At 41.5% G+C, this 13,582-nt stretch overlaps 2 protein-coding genes and 2 long non-coding RNA genes across 6 annotated transcripts; 3 read left to right on the forward strand and 1 right to left on the reverse strand.

Annotated features, from left to right (window-relative positions):
* Positions 1–50: 50 nt before the first annotated feature.
* Positions 51–1,349, forward strand: LOC130520932 (uncharacterized). The gene is made up of 4 exons (XR_008949113.1): positions 51–177; positions 341–829; positions 918–980; positions 1,081–1,349. It is a non-coding gene; the product is annotated as an uncharacterized LOC130520932 (long non-coding RNA).
* A 2,646-nt stretch (positions 1,350–3,995) lies between these two features.
* LOC130520930 (polymeric immunoglobulin receptor-like) lies at positions 3,996–6,223 on the forward strand. 3 transcript variants are annotated; one of them, XM_057024621.1, is made up of 10 exons: positions 3,996–4,060; positions 4,144–4,461; positions 4,544–4,843; positions 4,960–5,000; positions 5,082–5,113; positions 5,277–5,374; positions 5,461–5,495; positions 5,710–5,766; positions 5,855–5,917; positions 6,018–6,223. In XM_057024621.1, the coding sequence occupies exons 1-10, from the start codon at positions 4,015–4,017 to the stop codon at positions 6,063–6,065; spliced, it is 1,038 nt and encodes a 345-aa protein (XP_056880601.1). In that variant the 5' UTR covers positions 3,996–4,014; the 3' UTR covers positions 6,066–6,223. The 3 variants fall into 3 exon arrangements, with proteins under 3 accessions (XP_056880601.1, XP_056880600.1, XP_056880602.1); XM_057024620.1 differs by having other exon boundaries at positions 4,960–5,113; XM_057024622.1 differs by lacking the exon at positions 4,960–5,000 and having other exon boundaries at positions 5,068–5,113.
* A 1,567-nt stretch (positions 6,224–7,790) lies between these two features.
* Positions 7,791–8,541, reverse strand: LOC130520933 (uncharacterized). Its single transcript, XR_008949114.1, has 2 exons — positions 8,389–8,541; positions 7,791–8,116 (listed from the first exon to the last, which is right to left on the reverse strand). It is a non-coding gene; the product is annotated as an uncharacterized LOC130520933 (long non-coding RNA).
* A 27-nt stretch (positions 8,542–8,568) lies between these two features.
* On the forward strand, positions 8,569–13,004 carry LOC130520931 (polymeric immunoglobulin receptor-like). Its single transcript, XM_057024623.1, has 8 exons — positions 8,569–8,772; positions 10,136–10,290; positions 10,377–11,250; positions 11,320–11,431; positions 11,717–11,828; positions 11,912–12,229; positions 12,312–12,611; positions 12,727–13,004. Exons 5-8 carry the CDS (start codon positions 11,783–11,785, stop codon positions 12,870–12,872), a joined length of 810 nt encoding a protein of 269 aa, XP_056880603.1. The 5' UTR covers positions 8,569–8,772; positions 10,136–10,290; positions 10,377–11,250; positions 11,320–11,431; positions 11,717–11,782; the 3' UTR covers positions 12,873–13,004.
* The last annotated feature ends 578 nt before the right edge of the window (positions 13,005–13,582 follow it).

Raw genomic sequence — 13,582 nt, forward strand, 5'->3', positions numbered from 1 at the left:
TCAACATATTGTCTCTTTTACTCTGTCTTACTGTTTTGTCCTAAATGTAGCTGCTCAGCCTGAGACTTTTACTAGTCCTGAACTTGTCTCTCCGTCGACCACAAATGAAGCAGAGAAACCGTCGACCACAGATGAAACAGAGAAACCGTCGACCACAGATGAAGATGCTCCCAACAGGTCAGCAGCTCTGCATTAGAGTGCAGCCTACATTTATACTAGAAACTGTCACCTTTAGGTCCAACAACAGATCCTGCAGCTCCTGCTGAATAGAACCAACAGATATAAAAGAATTTTAGATTGTCCTGTTAATGTCTATGTTTTATGTGTATTTCTGCTGCAGTCTTTCAGGTTCCTTCACAATTGTCATCATCTCGTTGTCCTTGTTGATCTTCTTTGTAATTTGTCCTCATTGATCTGGTTCTGCATAAAAAGACAAAGTAAGTCTTGGTTAATCACAGTCAAAGCAAATTTTATAAAATAAATGTTCATTCAGAATCACCAGACTTTCTAATCTGACTTGTAGAGCAGATCCAGGAGGAACCATCAGCTGAGATGTTGGTAAGATTAAACTAGTGTGCAGCAGTTAGACCCAGGACAGAGTTTACAGATGGAACATGTGGAAATGTTGACTTCTTTCAAAAAAACTACAGTGAAGAGGGAAGAATCTGCCTTAGCCTCATTAAACAGATGCAGTTTTGTGATTGTTGTGGTAAAAATAGAAGCTTTTATTGTTCAAATGTAAAACAGATCATGGTTTGTCCTTTTAACACAGGCTGAAGATACAGTGATTTACACCAATATGAGAGGAAAACGAAAACCTCCAGTGAAGGTAAAATAACAACAACAATAATCATAATAATCATTTAAAGTCATTTAATAAAGTCATTTGTCATGACTCTTTCTATTCCCTCATACAGCCATTGAAACCTGAGAGCACCAAACATTCTGTGAGTTTTCCAAAAAGAGGATGCAGACGAACGGTAAATATCAAAACTTATGAGAATCATCATATCACCACCTTGTGTCTGTTATTTAACCTTCCATCCTAAATCTGCCCTCATGTGTGTTTTGTTTTCACAGGATCCCACTAACTTATACATCAATATTTCTCATCATCACACATCCTAGAATTTGTCACATCTGCTGGGTTCTTGCTTATTTCAGGAGAATTATAATTATAACTTCTGCAGAGTTCCTGGTTATATTTCTATTTCCATGTTATTTTATATGTTTATTACCACAGAAATATCAACTCAAATAAACCCATTTTTCATGGAGAACACTGATTTTCCAGGAGTGGACTCATATATTGTTGACATGTTTCTGCCATATTAAATAACGTTACACATGTTGGAGGTGAAGATAAAATTCAACATCATCTTTTTTCTTTAGTCACAAGCTTTGAAGAAGCTCTCAGAAATGTGGAAGTCTAAAAAAGCCCAAGAGAAGTAGAAGAAGCAGAGTTTCTTTTTTTTATTTTTTTTTTTTTTTTTATTGAGCATCAACAACATGGAACATATACCGAAAGGTCACTATGCACATTTTTATATTTAAGCCCCCATCCCCCACATAATAATTAAAGGGAAAACTCAAAGAGTAGAAAGAGGGGGGAAAGAAAAGATTAATTCAGGTAGACAAGTTATGATCCTGTGTCAAACCCGGCAAAATCAGGCTTCAACTCGATGAGACCACAGACGTTTCTAATCTAAGCCAGCTTGCTGTTTTTGTGCGCTATGTGAAAGACGACATGATAAAAGATTTTTTATTTTATAAGCCTCTTACAACAACAACTAAGGCAGCCGATGTGAAGAAGCTTGTAGATAACTTCTTCAAAACTGAAGAGATGTGTTCAAAACTGTGGTGCAATGTGTGAACTATGTGCGAAATAGTGCTCTGAGGCGCCGCATCTTCAGTGAGCTGTATAAAGAAATGGGCTGTGAATCTGAGGTACTTCTGCACCGTTCTAATGTTCGGTGGTTATCTCAGGGACAGGTGCTGAATCGTGTTGTTGCCATGCGTGTGGAATTAGCCCTGTTTTTGCAAGAACACCAACATTGTCATGCAGATTGCTTCAATCATTCTGAGTTCATTCTCATTTTAGCATACATGGCTGATATATTCGCAGCTCTCAATCAGAGGATGCAGGTGGTGGAGTCAACATCATGGAAGCGGAAGAAAACCTGAAAGCTTTAAAAAAAAAAAAAAAAATAATAAAAATATATATATATATATATATATATATATATTATATATATATATATATATATATATATAGCTACCGTCATGGAAACGAACAGAAAACTATAACTTCGCAAACTTTCCCTTCCGGATGACTGTAAGTGTTACGTTGTCTCCCCCTAGGGAATGACCCAAGTAATTGTTTTCTTTTCTCCCTGTGACCAGGTGTTCCAGGTGAGGCTAATTGGCCATTGCCCTACTTAAGGCCACAGATGCGGCGTGCTTGGGCTCTCTCGCTTCCCTGCTACAGCTGCTCCCAGTGTTTACCGCATGACTGAGGCTCCCCACTCGCCCGCTGGCAGAGATCCTCGGCCTGTTTGGTGTTAGGGTTTAGTGGTTTTGGGTTAGGGTTAGAAGGTCGGCTCCATGCGACGGTCCCTCTTTGGGCTGGTAGAGGTGGCCGCCTTTCTATTGTCCCTGTTTTGTTCTCTGCCAGATGGGATTTTTGGTTGTTTGTGTACTATATTGTTGAGGGACTCTACTCCATAAAAGAAAACCTGAAAGTTTAAAAATATATATTGTTGGTTTATGTGGTCCCTACCTTTCAGGTTACAAACAAGGTCCCCTTCCGTGACTGTAAGTAAAGGTGTGAAATGGGGTGTGAGAAGTCTAAACCATTTCACCCCTTCCATCAGGTGTCACAATACACAAAATGTATGTTTTTATTGATTTATTTACCTGCAGCCGTTCATTTCATATTAACATATACATTAGACATGAACCTGATTCATCTTCTTGTTCCAGATCAGGGCTCTTGGCTCTGTTTCTACCTCAGTCTCACAGTATAACAAACACTTGCCATAGAATCTCCTATTTGATGATCAGACCATGTTTTCCCATATAGGAATATTTGATCCTGAAAATCAAACATTTTCATTACGATCAGCACATTATTGAAGGCATCGCCTGTCTGGAGAACTGTGGCCATCCGCTTCTGGAAGGTGTCTGGCGCCTTCTAGAGGACAATTGGTATCGCTGTGAAGGAGAAAGGTCCCACATGTTTGGCCCAACAAAACTTCTAGTTCCACCTGACAGTTTTCATCACAGAAATCCAAGTTTTAAAAGCAGTTTTGCTTTTTCTCTCAATTTCTTCGGGCATGAGGGTCGTCTGGCAGCAACAAGAGAGGTACATGACATCACTTTCAATATTTTAGCAGGCTCACTTGGTAAGTTTGGTTTGCCTTTTCCTTCTCAGGTTGCAGATCCTCATCTGTGACTGCAGCCACGTCACAGGTGAGGACATATTGTCATGTTGCAGCTTGCTGTTGAAGCAGGGCGGCAGAAGATGGATTTATTTGACGGGGCTGTTTGCACCAGTTCTTCTGGCTTTTCTGGGCCTCCATGGTTGGTGTGGAGGGGTCTTAATATAGATGAGATAATGCTCAGTTACATTCAGAGCATCTGCATCAGCCTGGAGGTTCGTACCTTGGTTGATATTTACCCTGAATAAAGGATGGAGTTTTGTCACAGAGGTGAGACTGATATTAATAGAAATATGCACATTAAAGAACTAATGGCCTGAAAATTGATTTTATGTAAAGCATCTTTACATTAAATTAAACCTTTGCAAATAACATTTCATCTGCAAGATACAAAAAAACAACACAAAATTGTTGTACAAGTCAGATAATATATTCATGGGTTTTTACAAAACAATTCTCCAAACAATGGTGCTGCTATTTCTTTAACACATGTATTTTCACAAAATCAGGAAGTGGAAACTAATTAAATAGACGGCCGTGCCTTCCGTTGGCTTATTGTGGTTGCTGCAGCGACATGGCTCTTCACCTCAGCATTTCTCTCCTCCTCACTGGACTCACAGGTCAGTCACTGGGTGGCTTTCTATTTACACTTTTTGAATCTTTACTACAAGATGTCCAACTCATGCATTTGGTCTCGTTGCAGGAGTTTACAGCGTCACTACAGTCACTAGAGTGTCAGTGAAAGCTGGAGATTCCGTCTCAATTCCATGTCTGTACGACCCAAAATACACCAGCCATGTGAAATACTTGTGTCAAGGATATTCTTACAACTCCTGCTCATATGCAGTTAAGACAAACCAGCAGAGTTCAGGAAGGTTTTTGATCTCTGATGACAGAGAGAAAAAAGTCTTTACTGTGACCATAAAAGATGTGAGAGAGGGAGACACAGATTTCTGGTGTGTTGTGGAGATTAATGGAGGAAGAGATGATGGAACATATTTCCAAGTGTCAGTCACAAGAGGTAAGAACCGAACGTCATTATCATCTTAGTCAACCAGCTTTAGGTTGGATACTGTTTACTGGTGAATTTGCTTCTCTCTAAGATGTTTCCAGTCTCTATGTGGATCATCAGGAGGTAACTGGATTTAATGGAGGACAAACAACCATCAAATGTTACTATCAGAACTCTGGACAAGCTAAATGGTGCCGGGTGGGTGGCCCCTGTGTGACACAGTCACAGGGATCAATAGATGGAACCACAGTATTCATTAATGAGACACCTCCCAGAGTCTTCACAGTGACTATGAGCGGACTGAAGATGGAGGACAGTGGTTGGTACTGGTGCAGCAGAGGAGATCTACAGATGCCGGTGCAGATAATTGTCAGAGAGAAACCGTCCACCAGTAAGTTCTGTCTGTCAGTTATTACCACAATTTGATGAATGATGTCATCTTAAATCCAACAGATATTCAACATATTGTCTCTTTTACTCTGTCTTACTGTTTTGTCCTAAATGTAGCTGCTCAGCCTGAGACTTTTACTAGTCCTGAACTTGTCTCTCCGTCGACCACAAATGAAGCAGAGAAACCGTCGACCACAGATGAAACAGAGAAACCATCGACCACAGATGAAGCAGAGAAACCGTCGACCACAGATGAAGATGCTCCCAACAGGTCAGCAGCTCTGCATTAGACTGCAGCCTACATTTATACTAGAAACTGTCACCTTTAGGTCCAACAACAGATCCTGCAGCTCCTGCTGAATAGAACCAACAGATATAAAAGAATTTTAGATTGTCCTGTTAATGTCTATGTTTTATGTGTATTTCTGCTGCAGTCTTTCAGGTTCCTTCATGATTGTCATCATCTCGTTGTCCTTGTTGATCTTCTTTGTAATTTTGTCCTCATTGATCTGGTTCTGCATAAAAAGACAAAGTAAGTCTTGGTTAATCACAGTCAAAGCAAATTTTATAAAATAAATGTTCATTCAGAATCACCAGACTTTCTAATCTGACTTGTAGAGCAGATCCAGGAGGAACCATCCGCTGAGATGTTGGTAAGATTAAACTAGTGTGCAGCAGTTAGACCCAGGACAGAGTTTACAGATGGAACATGTGGAAATGTTGACTTCTTTCAAAAAAACTACAGTGAAGAGGGAAGAATCTGCCTTAGCCTCATTAAACAGATGCAGTTTTGTGATTGTTGTGGTAAAAATAGAAGCTTTTATTGTTCAAATGTAAAACAGATCATGGTTTGTCCTTTTAACACAGGCTGAAGATACAGTGATTTACACCAATATGAGAGGAAAACGAAAACCTCCAGTGAAGGTAAAATAACAACAACAATAATCATAATAATCATTTAAAGTCATTTAATAAAGTCATTTGTCATGACTTTTTCTATTCCCTCATACAGCCATTGAAACCTGAGAGCACCAAACATTCTGTGAGTTTTCCAAAAAGAGGATGCAGACGAACGGTAAATATCAAAACTTATGAGAATCATCATATCTCCACCTTGTGGCTGTTATTTAACCTTCCATCCTAAATCTGCCCTCATGTGTGTTTTGTTTTCACAGGATCCCACTAACTTATACATCAATATTTCTCATCATCACACATCCTAGAATTTGTCACCTCTGCTGGGTTCTTGCTTATTTCAGGAGAATTATAATTATAACTTCTGCAGAGTTCCTGGTTATATTTCTATTTCCATGTTATTTTATATGTTTATTACCACAGAAATATCAACTCAAATAAACCCATTTTTCATGGAGAACACTGATTTTCCAGGAGTGGACTCATATATTGTTGACATGTTTCTGCCATATTAAATAACGTTACACATGTTGGAGGTGAAGATAAAATTCAACATCATCTTTTTTCTTTAGTCACAAGCTTTGAAGAAGCTCTCAGAAATGTGGAAGTCTAAAAAAAGCCCAAGAGAAGTAGAAGAAGCAGAGTTTCTTTTTTTTTTTTTTTTTTTTTTTTTTTTTTTATTGCATCAACAACATGGAACATATACGAAAGTCACTATGCACATTTTTTATATTTAAGCCCCCCACATAATAATTAAAGGGAAAACTCAAAGAGTAGAAAGAGGGGGGAAAGAAAAGATTAATTCAGGTAGACAAGTTATGATCCTGTGTCAAACCCGGCAAAATTCAGGCTTCAACTCGATGAGACCACAGACGTTTCTAATCTAAGCCAGCTTGCTGTTTTTGTGCGCTATGTGAAAGACGACATGATAAAAGATTTTTTATTTTAAAGCCTCTTACAACAACAACTAAGGCAGCCGATGTGAAGAAGCTTGTAGATAACTTCTTCAAAACTGACAGATGTGTTCAAAACTGTGGTGCAATGTGTGAACTATGTGCGAAATAGTGCTCTGAGGCGCCGCATCTTCAGTGAGCTGTATAAAGAAATGGGCTGTGAATCTGAGGTACTTCTGCACCGTTCTAATGTTCGGTGGTTATCTCAGGGACAGGTGCTGAATCGTGTTGTTGCCATGCGTGTGGAATTAGCCCTGTTTTTGCAAGAACACCAACATTGTCATGCAGATTGCTTCAATCATTCTGAGTTCATTCTCATTTTAGCATACATGGCTGATATATTCGCAGCTCTCAATCAGAGGATGCAGGGTGGTGGAGTCAACATCATGGAAGCGGAAGAAAACCTGAAAGCTTTAAAAAATAAAAATTATATATATATATATTATATATATATAGCTACCGTCATGGAAACGAACAGAAAACTATAACTTCGCAAACTTTCCCCTTCCGGATGACTGTAAGTGTTACGTTGTCTCCCCCTAGGGAATGACCCAAGTAATTGTTTTCTTTTCTCCCTGTGACCAGGTGTTCCAGGTGAGGCTAATTGGCCATTGCCCTACTTAAGGCCACAGATGCGGCGTGCTTGGGCTCTCTCGCTTCCCTGCTACAGCTGCTCCCGTGTTTACCCGCCTGACTGAGGCTCCCCACTCGCCCGCTGGCAGAGCTTCCTCGGCCTTGTTTGGTGTTAGGTTTAGTGGTTTTGGGTTAGGGTTAGAAGGTCGGCTCCCTATCCGACGGTCCCTCTTTGGGCTGGTAGAGGTGGCCGCCCTTTCTATTGTCCCTGTTTTGTTCTCTGCCAGATGGGATTTTTGGTTGTTTGTGTACTATATTGTTGAGGGACTCTACTCCATAAAGTTCCCCTTGAAAGTCTACCCGCTCTGTTGTTTGGTTTATGTGCGTCCCTTTACCTTTCAGGTTACAAACAAGGTAGGGTCGTAACAGTAAGTAAAGGTGTGAAACGGGGTGTGAGAAGTCTAAACCATTTCACCCCTTCCATCAGGTGTCACAATACACAAAATGTATGTTTTTATTGATTTATTTACCTGCAGCCGTTCATTTCATATTAACATATACATGAGACATGAACCTGATTCATCTTCTTGTTCCAGATCAGGGCTCTTGGCTCTGTTTCTACCTCAGTCTCACAGTATAACAAACACTTGCCATAGAATCTCCTATTTGATGATCAGACCATGTTTTCCCATATAGGAATATTTGATCCTGAAAATGTTCTTCCCACGTTTTCATTACAATCAGCCCATTATTGAAGGCATCGCCTGTCTGGAGAACTGTGGCCGTCCGCTTCTGGAAGGTGTCTGGCGCCGTCTAGAGGACAATTGGTATCGCTGTAAAGGAGAAAGGTCCCACATGTTTGGCCCAACAAAATTCTTCTAGTTCCACCTGACAGTTTTCATCACAGAAATCCAAGTTGAAAAGCAGTTTTGCTTTTTCTCTCAATTTCTTCGGGCATGAGGTGTATCAGGACCCGAAAGCAGGCAGGACACAGTGGCGTTTCGTCTTCCGAGAAGCTTTATTTAAGTTCACAGAAAGGTATGCAACTCAAAAGGCGTGGAGACCACGACTCAGTTCTTAATCCAAACAGGAAATGAAAACTTACGACAAAAAATCCCGAGCGGGGTCAAAAGTAGTAATGTTCCCTCTGACACGGGGCTTCGAACCACGCCCCAAAACTCGGTAGAGTTTCTTTCTGAAGCACTGCTCCAGAGCTCGCTTCAAATCACGTGACTGATGACGTTTGAACCTCTTCACTGCTTCATTCGGCCTGAATCAGCTGACTGGTTCGGTTCAATGGGCGGGTCTCAGTTGTGTTTAAAAATGGATGAAACAGCGCAATACGTTGCCTATCTGGTCAATACCTTTTTGGATTGATTTGATTAGCGTTCGTATTGCTTTCGGTTTGCTTTCTTATTGCTTTGCAATGGAACCAACCAGGAAGAGATCTCAAGTCTGGGACCACTTTGAAATGGTGCCGCCGAACAAGGTAGGTGTTACAAACGTATTTTTCAACTCTTATTCACACCGTAACATATAATAAACCACACACACATCACATTTTTAATTTGCAGGTGAAGTGTTTGCTTTGTTCCCGACATCTGGCGTATAATAATAACACGTCATCAATGATGAGGCATTACCGAGCCAAACATGAGAATGAAGCTGGTGGTGCTGTGTGCTGTGATGACGTTTCCACCAGGTGAGTGGGTGCTGTTCCAGGCAATATTAAGAGTAACTTTTAAACTTTACTGCGCAGGTTTGGGTGTATAGAATTAGTTAATTAACTAAATTAATCTTGTTCTGCTAACTTCCATATTTTATGTAGCAGGAAGCAGGAGTTTGATGAAGCTCTAGTGGATTTCATAGTGAAAGATTCCCAGCCTTTCACTGTGGTGTCTGATCCTGGCTTCCGTGCTCTGGTGGCTAAACTGGATCCCACATACACCCTTCCATAAGGCAGACAGTTAAAGCCATGGTGGAGAGGAGGTATGTGGAAGAAAAGGAGAAGGCCAAGGCAGCCCTGCAGAATGTTGACAGTGTCAGCTTGACCGCAGATATGTGGACTTCCATCAACATGGATGCGTATCTCGCTGTCACCTGTCACGCTATTCATGCAGGTGAACTCTCCACCACCCTGTTGGGAGTTGGCCTTTTCCTATCAGTCACACAGCAGAGAACATCGCTGGAACTGCTCGAGAGATTTTAAGGGAATGGGCTCTTGAAGAGAAGGTGAGGTGCTTGGTGGCTGACGCAGCAGCAAATATGATTGCTGCAGCAACTATTCTGCGGGTGCGGCATACTGTCTGCCTGGCTCACGCACTAAACTTAATTGTCAAAAAGGCCATGGATGCTACTCCTGGGCTAGATAATATAAGATCAAAAACGAGGCGGATGATCACCTATTTTAAATCAAGCACCACCGCTAAAGAGAAGCTGCAGCAGATCCAGGTGCAAATGGGCCGTCCTGTCACAAAACTAATAATTGAAGTAGACACAAGATGGAATAGCACCTATGAGATGCTGCAGCGTCTTTATGAGCAGAGGGATGCAGCTGCCGCTGCTCTGACCACTCTGCCCACAGATTTGGACCTATTGACTACAAATGACTTTGAGTGTGCATCTGAGTGTAGGAAGATACTGTCACCTTTTCATGCTGCCACCGTAGAGCTCTCACATGAAAAGAGGGTGTCGGGATCAAAAATAACACCCCTGATAAAAATGCTGAAGCATGCTTTGAGTGAGCTGATGGCACAGAACTCAAATATAAACCTCAATAGAATTATGAATGATAAACTCAGTGGAATAGAAACCACAAGCATCTTCTCTTTATCATCATTACTTGACCCAAGATTTTAAACACTCGGATTCCAAAGCCCCTCAAATGCCGAGTCAGCTGCGCACCGGTTAAAATCGGAGTGTGCGGCATTGTTGCGGAATGCACCCACCGAAGAGGACCCGCCGTCCACTTCAACAGCACAGCCAGAACCAGCTGCTTCTTCCCAAGGTACAAAAATTATAGAATTTGGATCAATAGATTTATTTGCATTGATTCATGTACGGACTAAACTTTATGTAATGTTTTATTTTAAGTCATTGATCTGTAGAAGCTGTTGGACAGGGATGCTGAAGAAGCAAGAGCGTCCAGGAATGCCACCGCTGATGCCATAGTGGAGGTGCAGCGTTCCATCTGTCAGCCCTTCCACTTGAACGATCACAGGACCCTCTGGTGTACTGGACGACAAACAAAGCCCTATACCCAAACCTGTACCACCTGGCAAACCAGTACCTCGCAACACCAGCATCCTCTGTGCCCTGCGAGAGGGGTTTTCTAAAGCTGGGGAAATCGTTTCAAAAAAGAGAAACCGCCTCAAACCCTCGACTGTGGAGAAACTGTTGTTTTTAAATAAAAATGCATAAGCACACCAGTTCACCCAAGCACCTTAGGCCCATACCCCCCACCTGTTCCTAAAATATTATAATAATAATACCCAGCAAGCGTGCACTTGCATGGCTGCATGGCTGCAGTACAACCAATGCGCCAGCAGATGACCCCCGCGTTCGGAATGATTGAAGCTTCGAGTAATGAACCAATTTTCAACACAATGGTCAAAAGGGTTCAAAGCCTCATTTGGACATCACTAGTCAAAAGCAGTCCGCGAAGGAAAAAGACAAACGATAATCCGATAAACGGGTTCAAAAGGAATCCACGAAGGAAAAAGTTTCACGATAGTCCAGGAGGGTATAGCCGGGGTATTCCGAATCAGACAAAACACGCCAACGCTGGCCAACCGTGAGAACAGTCCATAAATAGGTGGCTTGATTACTGATAGTCTGCAGGTGCACCAGTCCCCGGCACCACCTGAAGCCATGGCTCCACCACGCCCCCCGCAGGAGAAACCCTGCAAAAAAAAGTTCCCAGAAACTGGGAACCTGACATGAGGGTCGTCTGGCAGCAACAAGAGAGGTACATGACATCACTTTCAATATTTTAGCAGGCTCACTTGGTAAGTTTGGTTTGCCTTTTCCTTCTCAGGTTGCAGATCCTCATCTGTGACTGCAGCCACGTCACAGGTGAGGACATATTGTCATGTTGCAGCTTGCTGTTGAAGCAGGGCGGCAGAAGATGGATTTATTTGAGCCTGGAGGTTCGTACCTTGGTTGATATTTACCCTGAATAAAGGATGGAGTTTTGTGAGACTGATATTAATAGAAATATGCACATTAATGAACTAATGGCCTGAAAATTGATTTTGATGTAAAGCATCTTTACATTAAATTAAACCTTTGCAAATAACTTTTCATCTGCAAGATACAAAAAAACAACACAAAATGTTGTACAAGTCAGATAATATATTCATGGGTTTTTACAAAACAATTTTCCAAACAATGGTGCTGCTATTTCTTTAACACATGTATTTTCATAAAATCAGGAAGTGGAAACTCATTAAATAGTCGGCCGTGCCTTCCGTTGGCCTTATTCTGGTTGCTGCAGCGACATGGCTCTTCACCTCAGCATTTCTCTCCTCCTCACTGGACTCACAGGTCAGTCACTGGGTGGCTTTCTATTTACACTTGTTTGAATCTTTTACAAGATGTCTCAACTCATGCATTTGGTCTCGTTGCAGGAGTTTACAGCGTCACTACAGTCACTAAAGTGTCAGTGAAAGCTGGAGATTCCGTCTCAATTCCATGTCTGTACGACCCAAAATACACCAGCCATGTGAAATACTTGTGTCAAGGATATTATTACAGGTCCTGCTCATATGCAGTTAAGACAAACCAGCAGAGTTCAGGAAGGTTTTTGATCTCTGATGACAGAGAGAAAAAAGTCTTTACTGTGACCATAAAAGATGTGAGAGAGGGAGACACAGATTTCTGGTGTGTTGTGGAGATTAATGGAGGAAGAGATGATGGAACATATTTCCAAGTGTCAGTCACAAGAGGTAAGAAACAAACGTCATTATCATCTTAGTCAACCAGCTTTAGGTTGGATACTGTTTACTGGTGAATTTGCTTCTCTCTAAGATGTTTCCAGTCTCTATGTGGATCATCAGGAGGTAACTGGATTTAATGGAGGACAAACAACCATCAAATGTTACTATCAGAACTCTGGACAAGCTACATGGTGCCGGGTGGGTGGCCCCTGTGTGACACAGTCACAGGGATCAATAGATGGAACCACAGTATTCATTAATGAGACACCTCCCAGAGTCTTCACAGTGACTATGAGCGGACTGAAGATGGAGGACAGTGGTTGGTACTGGTGCAGCAGAGGAGATCTACAGATGCCGGTGCAGATAATTGTCAGAGAGAAACCGTCCACCAGTAAGTTCTGTCTGTCAGTTTTACCACAATTTGATGAATGATGTCATCTTAAATCCAACAGATATTCAACATATTGTCTCTTTTACTCTGTCTTACTGTTTTGTCCTAAATGTAGCTGCTCAGCCAGAGACTTTTACTAGTCCTGAACTTGTCTCTCCGTCGACCACAGATGAAGCAGAGAAACCGTCGACCACAGATGAAACAGAGAAACCGTCGACCACAGATGAAGATGCTCCCAACAGGTCAGCAGCTCTGCATTAGAGTGCAGCCTACATTTATACTAGAAACTGTCACCTTTAGGTCCAACAACAGATCCTGCAGCTCCTGCTGAATAGAACCAACAGATATAAAAGAATTTTAGATTGTCCTGTTAATGTCTATGTTTTATGTGTATTTCTGTTGCAGTCTTTCAGGTGTAGTGAAAAAGGGTAAAGGATAAGGCAACAGAGGCAGAATGTGTGATGTGTATTTAACCTTTGATCTAATGAGTAGGACCGTCGTAGTTAATGAGCTTTTAGTTAATGATTAAATAGGTAAAGCGTATGAGAAATGTATAGAGTTCTAATGATTAGACAGTAAAGCGATGAGAAATGTACACGAGTCATGTCACTGTTTGAACACCTACTGTATGTATGCATGTCACTATTGATGTACACATGTCATGTGTGAATGTTGCTACGAGATGGGAAGTCCGGGAAAGTTATCAGGGGTTAAACAAAAGATGGGAGGCTGCCTGTGTGAACAGGAAGGTGCCTATTTAAAAAACCATGTAAGGTACACCTGACTTCTGATAAGTGTAAAACGGGACTTAATGGTGGAAAATGAGTAAAAAATAGCTAACCAAAAGGAGGAGCCCGGGGCGGGTAGCCCCAGGCTCCAAATAGTATAAAAGAAGGGCAATACTTGTCAATGATCAGACTTAGCCCGGGCTACTTCTCATGGATGGTGAATTGTGGATCTGCAATAAATCA

The sequence above is a fragment of the Takifugu flavidus genome, unplaced genomic scaffold (assembly GCF_003711565.1).
Source record: "Takifugu flavidus isolate HTHZ2018 unplaced genomic scaffold, ASM371156v2 ctg596, whole genome shotgun sequence".
NCBI lineage: Eukaryota > Metazoa > Chordata > Actinopteri > Tetraodontiformes > Tetraodontidae > Takifugu > Takifugu flavidus.